This window comes from Brachyistius frenatus, unplaced genomic scaffold, assembly GCF_029030835.1.
Source record: "Brachyistius frenatus isolate BFR_SWC_R1_liver_20210118 unplaced genomic scaffold, ASM2903083v1 Contig_34, whole genome shotgun sequence".
Lineage (NCBI taxonomy): Eukaryota > Metazoa > Chordata > Actinopteri > Embiotocidae > Brachyistius > Brachyistius frenatus.
The window spans coordinates 403684-420812 of record NW_027210633.1 but is presented as its reverse complement, the minus strand read 5'-3'; the positions used below and the strand labels follow the sequence as shown (position 1 = coordinate 420812).

Genomic DNA, 17129 nt, shown 5'->3' with positions numbered 1-17129 from the left:
TTGTGAACTCTGGGTTCCAACCATATGCAACCAAATCTCCGAGCCAGAATAGTATGAGTGACACGCAGAGGCCATTCGTCAGTGGGTCCCACTGCACCTCATAAATCGGACAGACAGAGTTAAGCTATAGGCCAAGTCAGAGAGAGGACATTAGTGATGAATTACTGTGATCCCATGTTTTTGTCATTTCATAGAGGTTATTTTTGTAACTGCTGTGTTGCAGTGAATTTTAAAGTGTCCATTATGAAGCTTGTTTTCCAGGTAAAATCGTAGCCTACTAATGAACGAGACTGATTTGTGCTTCTCTTTCTAATAAGTACAATTTTGTCTTTAGTACAGACTTCCAGCATAATTCATTGATCTCTGTCTTCATGTTCTACTACTCATTTACATGTAAACTTACAAAAAAGGAAGTTTTGGTTTGACATCCAGCTCTTACATACATGCCATATAAAGCCTCATTTACTGGCCATGTTATGTATAATGTTATATAAATCCATATAACATAACCATTGAAACATCTATGTGAGTATTTTGCTTTTCAACCGTTACACTTACTGTAGGTTCAGTGACCACATGAAGTGGTAAACCTTCAAGGCTTTTGTTGGGGACCAGATCTGGAGGGGAACATGCCAGGAACTGTAGGTATTTATTGTTTGTTGTTGGTGGGGAAGTCAGCTGTTGAGGGGCGGTTGAGAATTTCCAGACCTGTGGGTGAAGCCTGAAGTCCAGCCTGCACCGGCTGTGACACATACAATATGCATATACTGTGGTTGGTATGGTGCTGAGCATACAGTTTTTGAATAGTAACATGGGTCAGTCAGTCCATCGCTCTGATACAAACTAAAATATCTCAACAGCTATTGGATGGATTGTTGTGACATTTAGTCGACATTCATGGTCTGCTCCACTCGGCACGCAGCTGGGCCACGTCTCATCTAATTAGGCAGGTAGCAGTTGTTTAGTGCAGGTCGTGATCATTTGGGCTACTTTTCATGACACTGGTGCTATTGGAAGTAGTTTGATTGAGATTGTATGCTCAGCTAAAAAGCAGTGACGCACGACTGATGATCATTAAAACCAAATTTGAGTTTAGTTTATTACAACTTTTAACTTTTTTTACTTATCATAGCTCTGCGATGAAATAGTTTTAAAACTTTACAATGGAAGTTCATGGACGTGAAATAATAGACCCTCTTCCTCACCATTTGATTCTCTAATAAGCAATACTACGACGGTTTGACTGTTACACAATAAAATACACAGAACTTTACCCACATAGTAACATGCAGACGAATATAAATGTGACAACCCAATCAGATTCAAGCCAACATGTCATGAGTCTCATTTCCAATTAATGCTGGTGTGTGTAAATACAGTGAGCAAGCTCATAATTTAAAGACACTATAAGTAAGAATGACCTAAACTGTGTCATTCATAGAGGCATCGATCTTTATTCTGGTACATTTTTAATGAAATAAAAACAAAATCAGAATCAAGCAAGTAAACAAATATCTGTGCTTCACATATTCAGTCAAACAAGCGTTCAATCAAAAGCCAGAGAGTTTAAAATCTGTTGACTGGGAGGATTTGATTAACCATAAAGTGCTGCTGCAGCTGCAGCATTATCCATGGCTACTGTAAACACTCTGATGTTTACTGGCAGAGCTGCCAGCGTGCCAGGGGGATAAAGGGTTCCAACCCTCTGACTTCTTCTGTTCCTACAAAGTCATCTCCTTTTCATTTATTTCCCCACCGAGAGGAAACCGCAAACTATAAAAATCCCTGTCGTCCCCGAATGCCACTTTCCTGAAGCTGTGCCTGAAGACATACAGTGAAGATACACTGTATTGCGCATCAAACGGTTTCATCTTGACCACCCTTTGAAATGTTTTGGATCAACAAATTAATTATTGAAAGCGAACAACTTTTTTTTTAATGAACGCTAATCTTATAAGATCATCAAATAAGAAACTGGCCAAGCATGCAGTAACTCAAAAGCAAAACGTCTTCTGAGATTAGAGGTTTTACATCGTATTTCCTTGTAACGTCTTGAAGTCATGAGGAGTTACAAATGCAGTGTGAAACTGTGGGCAAACAGTTGTCGTGAAATAGTCAAACCACAGTCGGATGTGACGGTTTTAAATCATGAAAACAGCTGATTTAAAAGATTGCCGTATGATGATCTACTCAGATCCTGAAGCCCCAGGCTGAGCTCTCCTTGTTGAATCTCTGTGCTGTTTCATCATCACGTTCAGCAGAGAGGTGATGTCACCGCTCAGGCTTTGGGTTGAAGGAGTCAGAACATATCAAAGATGAGATTTTTTTTTTTAATTTTTTTTTTTACATTAGCTATCTAAGAAATGGCAGATTTTTTTTCAGCTCCAATAACAAATCCTTATTCTCAGTAAGTTTGTACAACTTACTTCAACAAAATATCTCAAATTGACCCAATAATTACCGTTTCTAAACTTCTGATTGGTCTTACAGTCCTATAGGTGAAAAATAAGTACTTCAAGAAAATAAATCATTCCCAGCAATGGCAAAATAATAAAAAATACAGTGAACAGAGTTGCAGTTGCATTTAACAAATATTTAAAGCACTTGTTTCCCAACACAAGCGGAGATAAAGCTTTGTACATGTGCGAATTTGGCCCCTGGAGACGACAAGCTGCAGCTGAAGTAGTCGTGACCTTTTGGAATCCAACGCCTCTGAGATCTGGCCGAGATACAGGCATATCCAGAGCTTGTGAATCTCAAACAATTGTGCAAATTACTCAGAGATGGTAGCAAGAAGAGAGAAAAGAAGCAAAAGAACAACAAAAACAAACAAAACATAATAAAAACAAAACTGAAATACTGTCAAATCTGTCTTTCTGTAGCAAGCTGTCGTATCTGTTCCTGATCCTATAACTATGCCACACATGCTCTTTATTTTAGCGTTACAGGTAAGATGTAACCTATCATATACTTTATATGTCCCAGGTTGAAAAATATCCCTTTACTCCCTTTCATTTTACACAAATGTCACCCTGAGATTGAATTTAAACTAAATGTCCTTCTAAAAAGGTTGAAGTTGTCCACAACAGTCCACAAGCTCATATATTACATTTTTCAATACAGGCCTCTTAAATACAATAATCAAACGTCTACAGAGCTGACCTTAAATGTACAAAATACTGCACGAGAGCGGGACATTCTATATGTACAGTAAGACGGACGTAAGCAGACGAAACATGGACCAATCGCACGGTGAAGGTCACGCACACACACACACACTCACGCACACAGCACTTATAGACAATGCAGGTGATCTACCTACGGCAGCAGTGTGGATTCTTATCATATGTTTCAAGTATAACACACGTCATGCTATAATGTGGTTACCATGTGCTCCAATGAGTGTGCTGTGGCAGTACGGCCTCCTCTGCATGTAGATTACTGCAAACGAATCTTTTATACTCCCATTAAAATGCGTCTGACATCTTCACTCAGATAAATTTCTCAGCTGAATTTATGGCTTTCAGGGGCAACATTACACCTCGTCCTTAACTTCACTGTACTGTTTGCTGTGTGCCTGTACGAACTTAAAAGCTGGTGTTTCTCACAATAAGTTGATGTTCAGAGGGTAACACACACCATAAGACACCGAAGTCACAGGACATACGAGCACTTACAGTAAGTTTCACTTTAAAGCAGTGACTGTTAATCAGAGAGAGAATATACATCAAGATATGCAGATGGAGGATCCTCCTGTGGACTCTCAGTCACCTTGTCCAAGTCATTCTTCATGGAGTTGGACCTCACCGTGACATCAGACTCTTCCGTCATGTTTCTGCAAGGTGCCTTATACAATACAAAACTACTCTGTTTAAATTGAACTTGAAATCTGACGAAACTGCAGCTACATGAGTGAATGAATTTCATCATCGAAGTTGAGAATGCATAGTCCGGTTTGAGGAAAGACAGCCAAAATGCCTGAAACAGGACGAAACATGGAAATGCACCGAAGGTCAGCGGACTCATACAGAACAGTGGTTATAGTGTCTTAAAGATGCTGCGTCTCTAATGTTTCATCAGCCTGATGCACTGGTGTCTCCTCTTCATTCATGGCATCAGTCATCTTCCTGTCTGCCTCGGAACATCCGCAGCCCTGTCCGAGTGGAGACAGGAAATTCATGGCGACCTCTGAGGTATCAGTTCACTTCTGCACCCGTTCACTTACTTGCCTTCAGCTTCAGCTGGGCGACCCTAGCTTGTCCCAGTTTAGTGTGAACATCGACAGGCCTTTCGAAGAAGGTGACTATGGATGGCTCGTTGAGCAGAGACGCCAGGACCTGCTCGAACGAAAACGACCAATCCGTCTCCGAGAGGTCGGCTCCCGCGTCCTGACTGTTGTGGGAGCTGGCGGTGTCAGAGCTCTCTGGGGTGGTGGAGGCCTCTTCAGTTGAAGACTCCGCAGCGGCGGCGGCGGTGCTGCTGCTGCTGCTGCTGCTGGCAGGCTTTTTAGACTCAGACGGGCTACTCGGCTCCTGCAGCCTCCGTCCCACCTCCTCCATCCTCAGGAGGAGGCTGGTCACGTGGGCCACGGCTCGGTACAGCGTCTCCTCCTCTGGATCACCGTGAAAAATGTTGTACAGGGTCTTGGAGAACTGGATGAACTGAGTCTGAAATATATAAAATGGGTAATTATTGTGAGAATGTGATGTTAGATTCTCTCTTAGGTAAATAAACATGGATTAAATTACCTGATTAATTCTGGGTAAGTCCTTGATGGTTTCCTCTTTCTTCAGTATTTCATTTTGCCACTGTTTCAGGTAGGCCTGAAGATCAACCTTTCCTCTCCCTGTCAAAGTCATAGTTAAAATGTGCACTGTCATACAAAACTAAAACATGGACAGTAATGTTGTGCAATAAATGTGGGTGTAATATTACCTCTTTCAGGGCTCTTTCTTATCACGCCATCTTCTGGAAGATCAAAAGCTGAAAAATACAAGAAATATGTGAATAAAACTGCACAGAGAAATTCTTCCAAGCAAGTGTCAAGACAGAAGTATTACAGAATGTAAGTAGAAAGGGGGAAAGTTAAATCTGAGTTTTAAAAGTAAAGGAGGAGTAAAGAGGCTAACCAGCGAGTCTACTCAAGTGAGAAGAGTCTTCAGTCACTGGAATAAAGTGCTGGATTCTTTGCTCCTTTACGTGCAAAGGACTACCTGTGAAAGCTAAAAGATACTGACTGTTAAGAGCACTGAAAGGAAAGAAGAAGAAGAGACAGAGGTGACAGAGTAGCACATGAACAATGGAGACAAAAGTTTTGTTAGAAAGTTTGATTAGGGAAATCACAGACATGGAACAATATCAGTTTATTAGATACAGTCTAATGCAATCATATCCAACTCTTTCAATACGCTCACAATGACACAGCTTTTTGTTAACACTGGTAGAGACTAAGCTCTAACTAGTGATGATGCATTTAACATCACACATTAAATGCGTTTCTAAAATTGAACACACGAGGGTGATAAACTCGTAAAGTACGGGATCATTACACGTACATAGAAACAGTCCTATAATTTTCCATGTAATTTCCATTTTAAATAAGGCATTCACACCAGCAGGACTATATTTCGTGATACAAACAAGAACCCTCCACCTGCTGGTAGGTCACCTTCAACGTCCAAGTTCACCCTGGCAAACATGCGTCATGACACAACTGGAACCAACGCAGTCAAGTACTCGGGTATAATTTAGAAAGGGGACTTTCAGTGTACAGACCATTTTAGATCTATAATGACGACTTGTCAATGCTTCACACATTCTAATGATTGTAATGGGTTCATTTACCACCTTCTGCACTTATGCCTTTTTCATGTATGCATGGAGGTATTTTAATTTGTGTTCATTGAAATGTTCTGAAACTGCATTTTGTTTTCTAAATTTTTTTTTTTTTTTTTTTTTTTAATTAAACCTACTTCTGCCTATTTAAAATAGTTGCTTTATCCTCAAAAGTTACAAAGGAAGGCGGTATGCTGGGAAATTTGAGGGGAGGAGCCTAACAAATCTATGCATATGGGCCAATCAGAATTACTTGACTCCTGTATGTAGCACATCTATGTCTACTAAGCAGGCAAGTAAAAGAACAAGAGCGTCTGATTCATTTTCTTTTGCGCAAAAGTGAACGGACACAACACGCACCATAAAGCTCTGGTTAGCCTGTTTACCAAATTCAAAAAAAAAATCATTTAACAAAATGTACACAGGATTACGGCTGCCAACACCACTGACCTGCATCATAATAATGTCTCATTCTGTTATTTGAGATGTGCTATACTTCTATGCTCCAACCCCCACGAATAACCACATGTGGGTGCATGCATGCGCGTTGGTTTACATGCCTGGATTAGACAATTACCCTCACAAGCCAGTGGTGTCATTGTATTTGCCTGAAAGCTTTGCACTGCATTAGCCTCTGAACAACCCTAAATGTCAAACGCTCACCTTGGTACACAAGGTAACTAATGATCAGCTGTGAAAATGTTCATATTAAATTTCGCGTGATAATATTTAATCACGTGATGAAATAGTCTATTTGCCTGGGGATAATTGTGTTCCTTCTCCAGGAGAAATCCTCAGCATGTTTATCCAACATTTCATACATTAGAGCAATGCAGACTTCAGCAGGGCTGTGACCAAGTTGAAAGCTGTGAGACATGTTGCCGCCTCTTCAACCAATCACAGCACAGGTGATGTAACGAGGCAGTCGCTGCTCTCTGATTGAAGCGTTTAAGTGAATACAGCTGCTGCTCTGTGTTTGGAAGGAAAAACCTGCAGACTTTCAGCTCTAAATAGCACACGATTTCATTTCTCTGATCGATGGGGTGTTTGGCTCAGTCCCAGCGCCTTTTGAAGCATACGACATGACAGCGCTTAGTGCCTCGGAGATGGATTGGAACCGAGCCTCTGCCGTCTTGTTTGCACTGTGGCACCAGGATGTGACCTGTCCTTGGTGCTGATGCAATGTGCGCTCTCCATGAGACATAAAGCACGCTTTGCTGCTTGACATTCACTGGCCTGGTATTTCACAAACGGTGATTCAGTGGTCGTCTGCTGCTAAGCTATCAGTTGTAATTCGAGCAGTTCTTCCTCGGCACAGATCCTCCTTTTTAGAAACTAGCCCACTGCAAAATGCCCTTACAGCACCTCACAGCCATCGTTGCCATGGCGAGTTCTCACCCAGCATACACTATTCTTACCCCTGCCTTCAAGCAGTGCCACATAATGCAGATAAGAGCCACGCTTTCAAGGACAGCTTCTTCCCCCAGGCAAAGTGCTCACTCAACAAATGCCGAGTTATGAACCGGATTATTGAAATGACAACTCATAAATGTTTTTTAAGCCCTGTGGACCACAGACTGATGTAACTATATTTGTCCGTGTGTTTTACTTTGGGCTGCTTCTCGATGTCTGCTGCTGTAAGGTGAGTACATTTGGCAGAATATGATATGAGATATGTTGTGAAAGAAATGGGTCAGAGGCTGGAGATACTCGTATAGTTTACAAGAGACTGACGCCCCTGAGACAACATAATGTGTTAGGGGGTAAAATCATCATGTCAGACATGTTAATAATTTTCTTTAGATTCGCTACTTTTGGCTTTATCAGTTGTTCGTTACTAACCTGGTGGCAGGTGTAGCTTGAAGAGAAACTTCAGCTTATTTGTGAAAGATCCGCTGTATAAAGTATCTGTGGGAGAAGCAATATGCAGTTATAGCAGCAGGGACGCTGAATGTGAAAAGCCGCATTAGTGGAGAGGGACGAAGGACCTCACCGAGGGCACAGCAGAACTCTTTAAAGTTGACAAGGCCATCCTGGTTCTCGTCTATCAGGCGGGATATCCAGAGGGAGAGGGTGCTCTTGGTGGTGCAAAAAGCCCAGGGCTCCAGCAGCGAGAAGAGCACGCTGAACTGCTGGAAACCCAACTGGTACTGCTCCAAATAGGCCAGACTGGGGTCGTGATGGAGCAGAGCTGGACTTTTCATTGTCCCGTAACAGCTGAGGAAATGTTGCCTCTGAAATGAGAGAAAGAAAAAAAAAAAGTAGCAGAACCTTTAGATTTTTCTTGTTTTCTTATTTTAACTGGCATTTATTTAAGATGACAATAAAGAAGCTGTATTATGTTTTGAACTCACTTTGAACAAATTATAAAGCTCGTCGAGCTGCGAGACATTGAATCTGACTTCTTGGGACACCACCCGGATCTGAAAACAGATTTTACATTAACTTTAAAAGCCTTAGTAACGATAGAAATATACAAATAACTCTGAACTCACTTACAACATTCTGCTTGGTTGTATCCTCCAGTGTCTGAATCACGTAGAGTTTGTTTCTTTTCCGTGAGCTCTCGACTTCCTCTGAACGGATGTTTCCATATTTCTGTAAAAAGACACAAATGAGTTAAATCAACCACAACGCTGTCCTCGCTGACTAAAACCGACGTGGGAAAGTCTTGTAATACCTCGTAGGCCTCTCGGATCAGTTCACTGATATCCACACTGATGTGGGATGCTTTATCATTATTGCTCACTGAAGCTTGCTGCACTGTGGGAGGCAACGGGCTGTCTTTGTTTGTCACATTGTCAAAAAACCTGAAACGCCATCAGGAAAAGACAGACAGCAATTTACAGAGAGATAACGTTTAAAATATGTCAGTCCTGGTTTGTTTGTATGAACACAGACTTGTTGAGGATGGTGACGGCCTCGGCGTCGTCACTGCAGCTGATCAGAGCCTCCATGTTGTAGTCCAGCACAGCCAGGCCAAGCTGCAGAATAGCTTTAATGCCGTCGTAAAAGAAGCAGTCCACCACGTTCACGGCACTCTCTATGGGCAGGACGCTGATGAAAAGAGTGAGAAACCAGGACAAGGACACGGACGAGAAGAAACTCAGGTCCGTCATGTGCTCCACCAGCTGGGGCAGGTTTTCTCTGATCAGATCCTCAAAAACAGCCTGGTCAACCAAAGCACCTGAAAAAGTATTGGCAAACATGTCAGGGTGAGGTTGTTGTTGTTTTTTTCCAGAAATCATTAAAATGTTTTTTTTTTACCAGCAGAGACAGCATTAAAATCCAGTCTCACCAATAATCCGACGGTTAAAGTAATCGGGCAGCATCCGTTCACAGACGGCTACTAGCAGCCAGAAAGCCTCCTCTTCTTTTGCGTACAGCAGCAGAACTGAGGTGAGGATGTTCATGGCCTAAACAGGAAGAGAAGGAAACACTAATGTTTTCAATGAGCCTTTGTAAAAAGCCTCCACCTCGGAGCCAGCTGACACACTTCCCAAGCAGTGGAGAAATGAAACACACCTAGCTAAAAGAAACGCCTCCCTCAGCTGCAATCAGTCCACTCAGGAGACTACACACTCTGCCTTCCATCCTCTATTCTTCCTTTTGGACTTCAGCCATTTGTTTTGTTTGTCATGCAAGTTAATCATGATTTGATTTATCTAACACAAAATTTATGCTCGACTTTGTTGATGTAATAATACTTTTGTTCTCTTTGCAGAGCTTAAACCACATAAACACAAACCAAAAACTTCAAAGAAAAATGAAAGTACTCTGCATGGTATCCCTGGAGTTTGCTTCATCTTTCTGCCATCAGTTTCTCAGTCACTTCAGGCTACTCAAAAGTTTTAAAATATGACAGCTTTTCTCTTTCAAAAGTACGAAAAAAGTGCTGCGATTCTCAATGTCACAAAATGACAAATAGAGGAGACTGTCTGGGTTAAATCTTAGCCTCGTGGTAATTGTGTTTTTATTTGCATATTCATCATATGTTTTTCTGTGATAAACATCTCCTGGCAGCACACAGTAATTGGCTGCATTTTAATCACAGAGTCTTAAGATCTTCTCAGTGTTTGTTATCAGCGTCAATCAGTGCATTCTCGCCACTAACCAACAAGCCTGAAGAAATCCAAGTACCTGGCAGTATCCGATTTTAGGGTTTCTGTAGGCATAGGCGGTGAGGACTCTGCGAAGAGCTGAGATTCCCGTGTCACTCTGAAAGGCTGGGTGCTCGGGTAGGGAGCGGTGCAGGTCTCTTTCGATCTCATCTGTAGCCAGAGTGCTGGTGCCCAGGGACTGCTCCACCAGCTCAGTGTAATAGCCAGGGTGAGTGGCCATGTCGTTCACAGCTCCTGCAGAGTCAGAACCACAGTCAGTCCAAAAACAGCCACCTTTTACTTATTTACATTGAGTGGGGCAAGAAGGACGTTTGATGTACCTGAAAAAAGCATCCACAGCTCTCCCCTCAAGGCCTCCGGGACACCACGAACAATCAAGTCTCGTGTCTTTTTGGTGAAGAACATACTCGTGCCGCGTCCATATTCAGAGAAATGGATGTTCCACGACTGCTCCTTCATCTTCTCTTTAAGCTGTTCCAACATACGGATATACCACACAACACAGTGATACAATAATGCAACTCTATCCAACCTTGTTGTAATTTCTAAACTGATGCTTGCTTCATTGTTATTCATGTTAGTGCTTTGAACCGGATACTTGCACACTGCAGTGCATAAGAAGGTTCTGGTAAATTATAGCTACATTAAGGTAATCCCTTCAGATTGGGTTGTTTTGTGGAAAATGCTGGTGAAAACAGGCTTTAATTTGAACTGAACTCTGGTGTTTACCATTTTGGGATCCAAGTTTTCAACATCTTGGGGATGGAAAACAGTCATGAGGGCCTCGGTGCTGACAGCCTTGCTGCTGTCCTTCTGTCCCACCATGAGAGTTACGTCCTCTGGATTGTCATCGAAATGGTTTATGAGTGACTGACATTCGCCTCGTATGCCCTTGGTGACAAAAGCATGTATAAATTTCACCGTCAGAAACCACTGCAAAATACAGGATGAGCAGGGAAGAGAAGTAATGAGCACACTGGCACAAATGAAACAGTCAGCACACGTTACCTCTGAAGAAGCAGAGTGCTGTGGGCTGGCACTAATACCACATCGGCTACGGATCGTGTTGGCCAGCCGCTGGTAGTCCCGCACCTCAGAGAACCGCAGCGCCCTCTTGCCACGCACACACACGGTTAAAGCCCTGCTGCTCGAGTCTGGCTTCTCAACATTAACAACCTGGAGGAACGTTGGAATACCAGACAGTCACACATGGAGTTTTTCTGCTCATCAGTACACAGGGTTCTGTTTGAAACTGTCAATTATTATTAATTAAACTGTGTTTTGAATCGATCCAAACTTTACCTCTCGCATTGGAATGATGACGTGGCATTGGCTGCCATCCTGACTGGCGAAACACAGGTAGTTCTCCGACAGGCAGATCTTGCCAAGCGTGTTAAAATGGCAGAAGGGCACCCACAGGAAGCTCTCATGCACCTCCAGCAGGTTTTCCTCTTTGGGAAGCCTGAAAAATGTCCGGAATTGCTCACTCCTTGCATGAGCCTCGAGGCCTCTGTGGGGAGAGTAAAGCAGAAAATCCCATTTTCAATCTGTAATTTAGGTTTATATATATATATATGTATTTATATTTATATTTATATAAACCTAAATTACAGATTTTAAAATTATCTCAAATTACAATATGATTCTAGCAGATTAACATCAAGTCAGAAGCTGGAATATTTATTCACAGTACTCAGGTATGTGGCAGATTAAAACAAACACAAACACTAATTGACTTAAGCCAGACTTAATGTTTACTCAGGCTCTTCAAGCTGGCAGCCAGCCCTAACAGGCTCATGTGAATCTATGCAGTGCAGCAGACAGTCAGACAGCACCTCTTGGTGATTTGCAGAGGGTCAGAGAGTGCCGGTTCTCGCTCGAAGGACTCTTTATCAAAAAGACGCTTGATGGAGTAGTCGGCCAGCTGCTCCATGATGACAAATGTCTCATTAAGGTGCAATAGCATGGAGAAGTAATGGTCCTCTCTATGAGCCAGAACGTGGATGCTCTCAGTGAGAATAACATTAGAGGTCTTCTCCAGCCGCCAGACCTCGTCCCAGGAGATGACCAGTTTCACTGCAGAGTGAACACAGTAAATTAAGATGAAAACAGTGATTAAAACAAATAACTGACAAAAAAAAAAAAAAAAAAGAAAAAATGTTAATGGCATCATTGTGCAGTTATGAGGTCAGTTGTAATGGCTTTTTCACAATTTCTGAAGCTGTCATTACCAAGAGCTATTTTCGATTGGAAAAAAAATAAAGAAAAAAACAAACCTCAAAGAACAGTCTTTTCAGGCCATAACAGCCCACTATGAAGGCCATTAGGAGCTGCCACCCTCTTTGTTACCAGCAATCAATATTATCAAGACAAGTGGCGGCATGTGTTAATAAATGGGGCAGAAGTGACTGGCTTACCCTCAGCTCCCAGAAAGTATGAATAGAAGCACATGAAGTTTGTGCTGAGGTAGAGCCAGCCTTGGCAGGGCACTTTGCCTTTCCAGTAGCTGCATGAGTAATACGTGACCAGCTTTTCCTCCGGCGGCAGCTCAAACCACTTCTCAAACCTCAAGAGCGCTTCTCTGAACTTCTCAGGATCGTCCTCCAGCACCAGAGACGTCTTTCCCTCCTCAGCAATAAGACCCTGACACATGACACACACACAGGGCAGATACAGAGCGATACAGCATGTTCAATAAAGCAGCTGTAATCAATGTCTGCATTTAAATAAAAAGATTTTCATAAATTCTTACTCTTATCTTGCCCTGCACAAAACTGGTGATGTCTTCGCTCGAGTCGAAAACAGAGAGCGTCCTCATGATGTTCTTCTGCAGCCAATCCCAATGCTGAACAATCTCCTCTTTGGTGACACCTGACCAACATCGAGGGTGAAAAAGTGATAACAACTCAGGTCAGTTATCATGTTTAGATTTTGTACCCTTATTTTATAGCTATAAGCATCTTAGGTGACCACAAAAACAACAACTATTTACTGCAACATTTTTAACTTGAATTTGGGAAACCTAGCTTCATTGTAGTTCTGTATTTAATTTTGTTGCACTTCAGCACATTAACAGTGAATGTTTTTATGCAGTTTCATGTGTTTATTATGCACTTAATCAAAGAAATGTTGGAATCTATAATCCTTAAACACCCTATTGAAATGTTTACCAGACTGAGAAGAACATGCAGTGACCTACCGCATGCTATTGACCAGGACACTTGCGAGTCCGGTGTGTGGTGCAGAATGCGGAACGGAGCCACTTTGGATGTGGAGTCCAGCACAGTATCCAGAGTTCCCACAAGGAGACCTGTAACATACAGGACATTCATATATTTTTTAACTTGTACTGTTACACTTGATCTTCAACCATGGAACACCTCTGAAAACCAGAAAGACAAACATCAGATTTATCTAAGACATACATTTGGACTTCCTGATTCAAAACAAACATTATGTGTGTTGGGTCATTAAACAGCATTCAAGTTAATCTGCTGGTGTTACTCGGTGCGGGAGCGCAGGCTGTGCGTCTATACTCATACTGACAGTGGAAATGAATGATCCCCCAGGTCCATGTCGGCACTAAAATTAGCCAAATCTGTTACCTCTACAACTTCTCTCTGACGTGCCCTCCGTGAATAATTAACAAGGTCGCAGTGAAACCACTCTCTCATGCACTGCATCAGCATTATACGGGCCTGTCTGCTGCTCAGCTCTCCACATGTTCGAACAGTGAGCCAAGTAGTAACGCACTCAGCGGATCAAATGTGGTTCACATCATTTATGTTGTCGTCAGTACAGAACAGCAGTAGCACACAGGAGAGAAAAGGAGCAGAAAAGCTGCTTCAGATAGAAAAAGGCTCTCGTGCTGGATGGGTCTTCAGTTGCAGCATGCTGTGTACCACCACGTAGTATTTAACCTCCACTATCATTACACCAACCAGACAGGCCATCGCTACTTTTGTCTTCATGTGGAACACCATTCATTATCAATAATGATCTATTAATGACCTTACAGCTGTCACACTGATGTGTGGTTAGTAATCTACAATGACTGGCTGCATTACGAGCTCTACTTTTATGTTGTCAGGTGACAACGGGTCTCAAAGATCGTAGTTGCATGTTGCATCTAAATCAAAAACTCAATGGGTGTTCAAGCTGGAGTCGAGGACCTCAGGGGATGCATGTATAATTTAAAAAGTGCTGCTATTATCCAGAAATTCTCATATTACCCGTGTTAAAAGTATTTCTGACAGGTCAGCTAGCTATGATAAATATGCAGCACCAATACATTAAGTTCTATTACTAAAATGTAATTGTTTTCAGTCTGTTTAGCTTATGACCTTTATCACTGTAAATTCAATAACTTTGGGTCTTTAAAACAATTAGAACTGCAACAACTAGTCAATTAATAGATTTGTTGATTGACAGAAAACTAATCGCCAGGTATTTTGATTATTGATTGATTGTTTTGAGTCATGAAAATTATTGGGGGAAAAAAAATTCAAAAAAAAAATATTTGATTCCAGCTCCTTAGATGTGAATATTTTCTGGTTCCTTTAGTCCTCCATAATAATAATCTGCATATATTTTGTTTGTGGTCTGTTGGTCGGGGAAAAACAAGACATTTTAGGCTGCACCCTGGACCCCGACACTGGTCGGTTGAGATCTTATGCCGACGACACCACTGTGGTGGGACTCCTCACTAACAACGACGAGACACACAACAGACAGGAGGTCACACATCTGGCTGAGTGGTGCTCGTATAACAATCTTGTCCTCAACACCACCAAAACAAAAGAGATCATAGTTGACTTCAGGAGAACCAGGAAGACCACACCCTGGTGGACAAGGGTGGACAACATCAAATTCCTGGGACTCCACATAACTGAAGACCTAACATGGTCCCTGAACACATCCCACCTGGTGAAGAAAGCCCAGCAGAGGCTTTTCTTCCTTAAGAAGCTGAAACACTGTGTGGTATGCCAGCTGCACGGCAGAGACCTGGAGGGACCTGGCCTGGGTTGTAAGAACGGCACAGAGGATTGTGGGAGTTGCACTCCCTGACTTTGACACTGTGTAAGCTGGCCGCCTACAGAAGAGAGCCAGAAACATCAGCAGAGATATTAAACAGCCGGGTCATTCTCTGTTAGTTCCCCTGCCATCAGGAAAAAGATACTGAACAATCAAAACCCAGACTAACAGGCTGAGGAACAGCTTTTTCGCCAGAGCTGTTTCCTCCATCAACCCCCCACCCTCCCCAACACACACCTCTACACACACCTGACAATGCTGCTGAGGACTATAATAGGCAAGAAAACGTTCACACTTTGACACTGACTTGCACTTTAAAGTCAGCGATGCCCATTTAATCTTTTAAATATTTATTACACTTATTTCTATGTCTATTGTTCAATACCATGGCGATGTCTTGTTATCGGTTTTTAAAAAAAAAAAATTATATCCGTTACCTTGCTCATTGCTGCTGAACTGACGAGTTGTCAACTTAATGTTGTATTTTTTACAATGACAATAAACTGCCTTATGTCCTTAAGGACCTAGCAATTATTTGATTACTTAATTATTCAACAGATTAGTCAGTGATGAAAATAATCTTTAATTGCAGCCCTATTATTGTTAAATAAAAAGACAACAAAGATTAATCAACCCTAAAAACAACAAGTAGTTGCAACCCTAATCTGTGGAAACAACAGTTGTCTTGCCCAGCTAAAAAATATGCCATCTCATTTCAGCAAAGCTATGATATAACCTGATTTACAGGGTGACAACTCCAATGAGCATCATCGCTTCCCCCAAAGTAGCTGATCCAATATTATCCAAGGGGACAGACACTGACATTGCAGTGACATTACAAATGCAAGGCTTGTGTCTGTGGCCTGTGGGAGAAAGTGGTGCAAATATTCACAAACTGACTGAACCGTCCTCTGTCAGCTTTCAGAGCCAAATGTAAAAAGGGGTGGGATGTCCCAATTTAAATGTCCAGCCCTTTGACATAAAATGCTTGATCGTGTGTCCGTTTTTATAAAAAATAAATAAATTTTAAAAAAAAAGGTGGTAAACTATCACTTGGGTGTAAATATGACACAGTGGCGTACATTTTTGCAGCATAACCTCAGGCGGGAGTGAATTCAGTGAAACGTGTAGAGGACAGACTTATTCCGCCTTTCGCCTCCTCTTGGTCAACTCTGAGCTCTGACAAACATGAAACCAAAACAAATTAGCCAGTGTGCCGACAGGACCAGCGAGAGACACCACCTCCCTCCTGCAGACGAGCTTGAAAACCAGCTGTTCAGCACCTGAACTCCCTCGTGTCGTTACGACACTTGGCTCGTACCTGTTGCAACGAGGCTATTTTCCTCCAGACGGGTGTAAGGAAGCGTCACCCGCCCCGGACACGGTCGGCACGTCAGCTGAAGCAGTTATTGGGGGCGTTAACCCGTTAATGACGAAAACTGTTTTAATGTGGTCTGAGAAAGCTGCAGCTGCAGTCCCGGAACATTTGATGAAGCGATAAGAAAACCGCTGACGTTACCTGTCAACCCGCCGCCACCTTCCCCGTACCCTCGTCTCCTTTGCAGTACGAAGTACTCATTATCCTTCTCCGTGACCCACAATTTAAACGCGTTTTTCAGCAGAACCTCTTCGGGTTTGAGCCACATGTTTCCAATGTCATGAAGTTATCTGTTAAATCCAGCAGACATGTCACGGTTATGTGCAACGAGCTCCGGCAGAAAACCCGTGGACGTTTGTTTGTGTCCGAGTCCCTCCCTTCCCACGTCGACAAGAAAAGCTGCCAGAACCGCGGGGCATTGTGGGATTGTAGTTTCTGTTAGAGGAGGCGGGCCCGCAGGAGCTTCATTCTTAAAAACACACCAAAAAAAACAACCGAAAAGGAAAAGAAAAAATGCTGAATAATTGACGAATGTTTTCATTATAGTTACCTCATTTTAAATTAAGAAAATTAGTTTTTCCCCCAAGCTGTAATAATTTTCAAATGTGTTAACAGAATTGATTAGATTTGCTTTTCTGATCAATTTGTAAAATTACTTTCACATCCTATAGCTGAAACACTGTATTCGTACAGCAAGACTATATAGTATGGCCACGTATATATAACAAGTGCCAACAAACCAAACAGTCCCCACCTTTTCT

The 17129-nt window shown here is 42.2% G+C and overlaps 1 protein-coding gene across 2 annotated transcripts; it reads right to left on the bottom strand.

The window, feature by feature from the left end:
* Positions 1–1068: 1068 nt before the first annotated feature.
* On the bottom strand, positions 1069–16739 carry tbc1d8b (TBC1 domain family member 8B). 2 transcript variants are annotated; one of them, XM_069700515.1, is made up of 21 exons: positions 16510–16739; positions 13156–13266; positions 12709–12827; positions 12374–12599; positions 11792–12032; positions 11259–11466; positions 10965–11132; positions 10686–10847; positions 10277–10427; positions 9976–10190; positions 9134–9251; positions 8737–9022; positions 8516–8645; positions 8335–8433; positions 8190–8258; positions 7829–8069; positions 7678–7743; positions 5130–5222; positions 4936–4983; positions 4749–4846; positions 1069–4667 (listed from the first exon to the last, which is right to left on the bottom strand). In XM_069700515.1, exons 1-21 carry the CDS (start codon positions 16634–16636, stop codon positions 4218–4220), a joined length of 3426 nt encoding a protein of 1141 aa, XP_069556616.1. In that variant the 5' UTR covers positions 16637–16739; the 3' UTR covers positions 1069–4217. The 2 variants fall into 2 exon arrangements, with proteins under 2 accessions (XP_069556616.1, XP_069556617.1); XM_069700516.1 differs by lacking the exon at positions 5130–5222.
* Between the last annotated feature and the right edge of the window lie 390 nt (positions 16740–17129).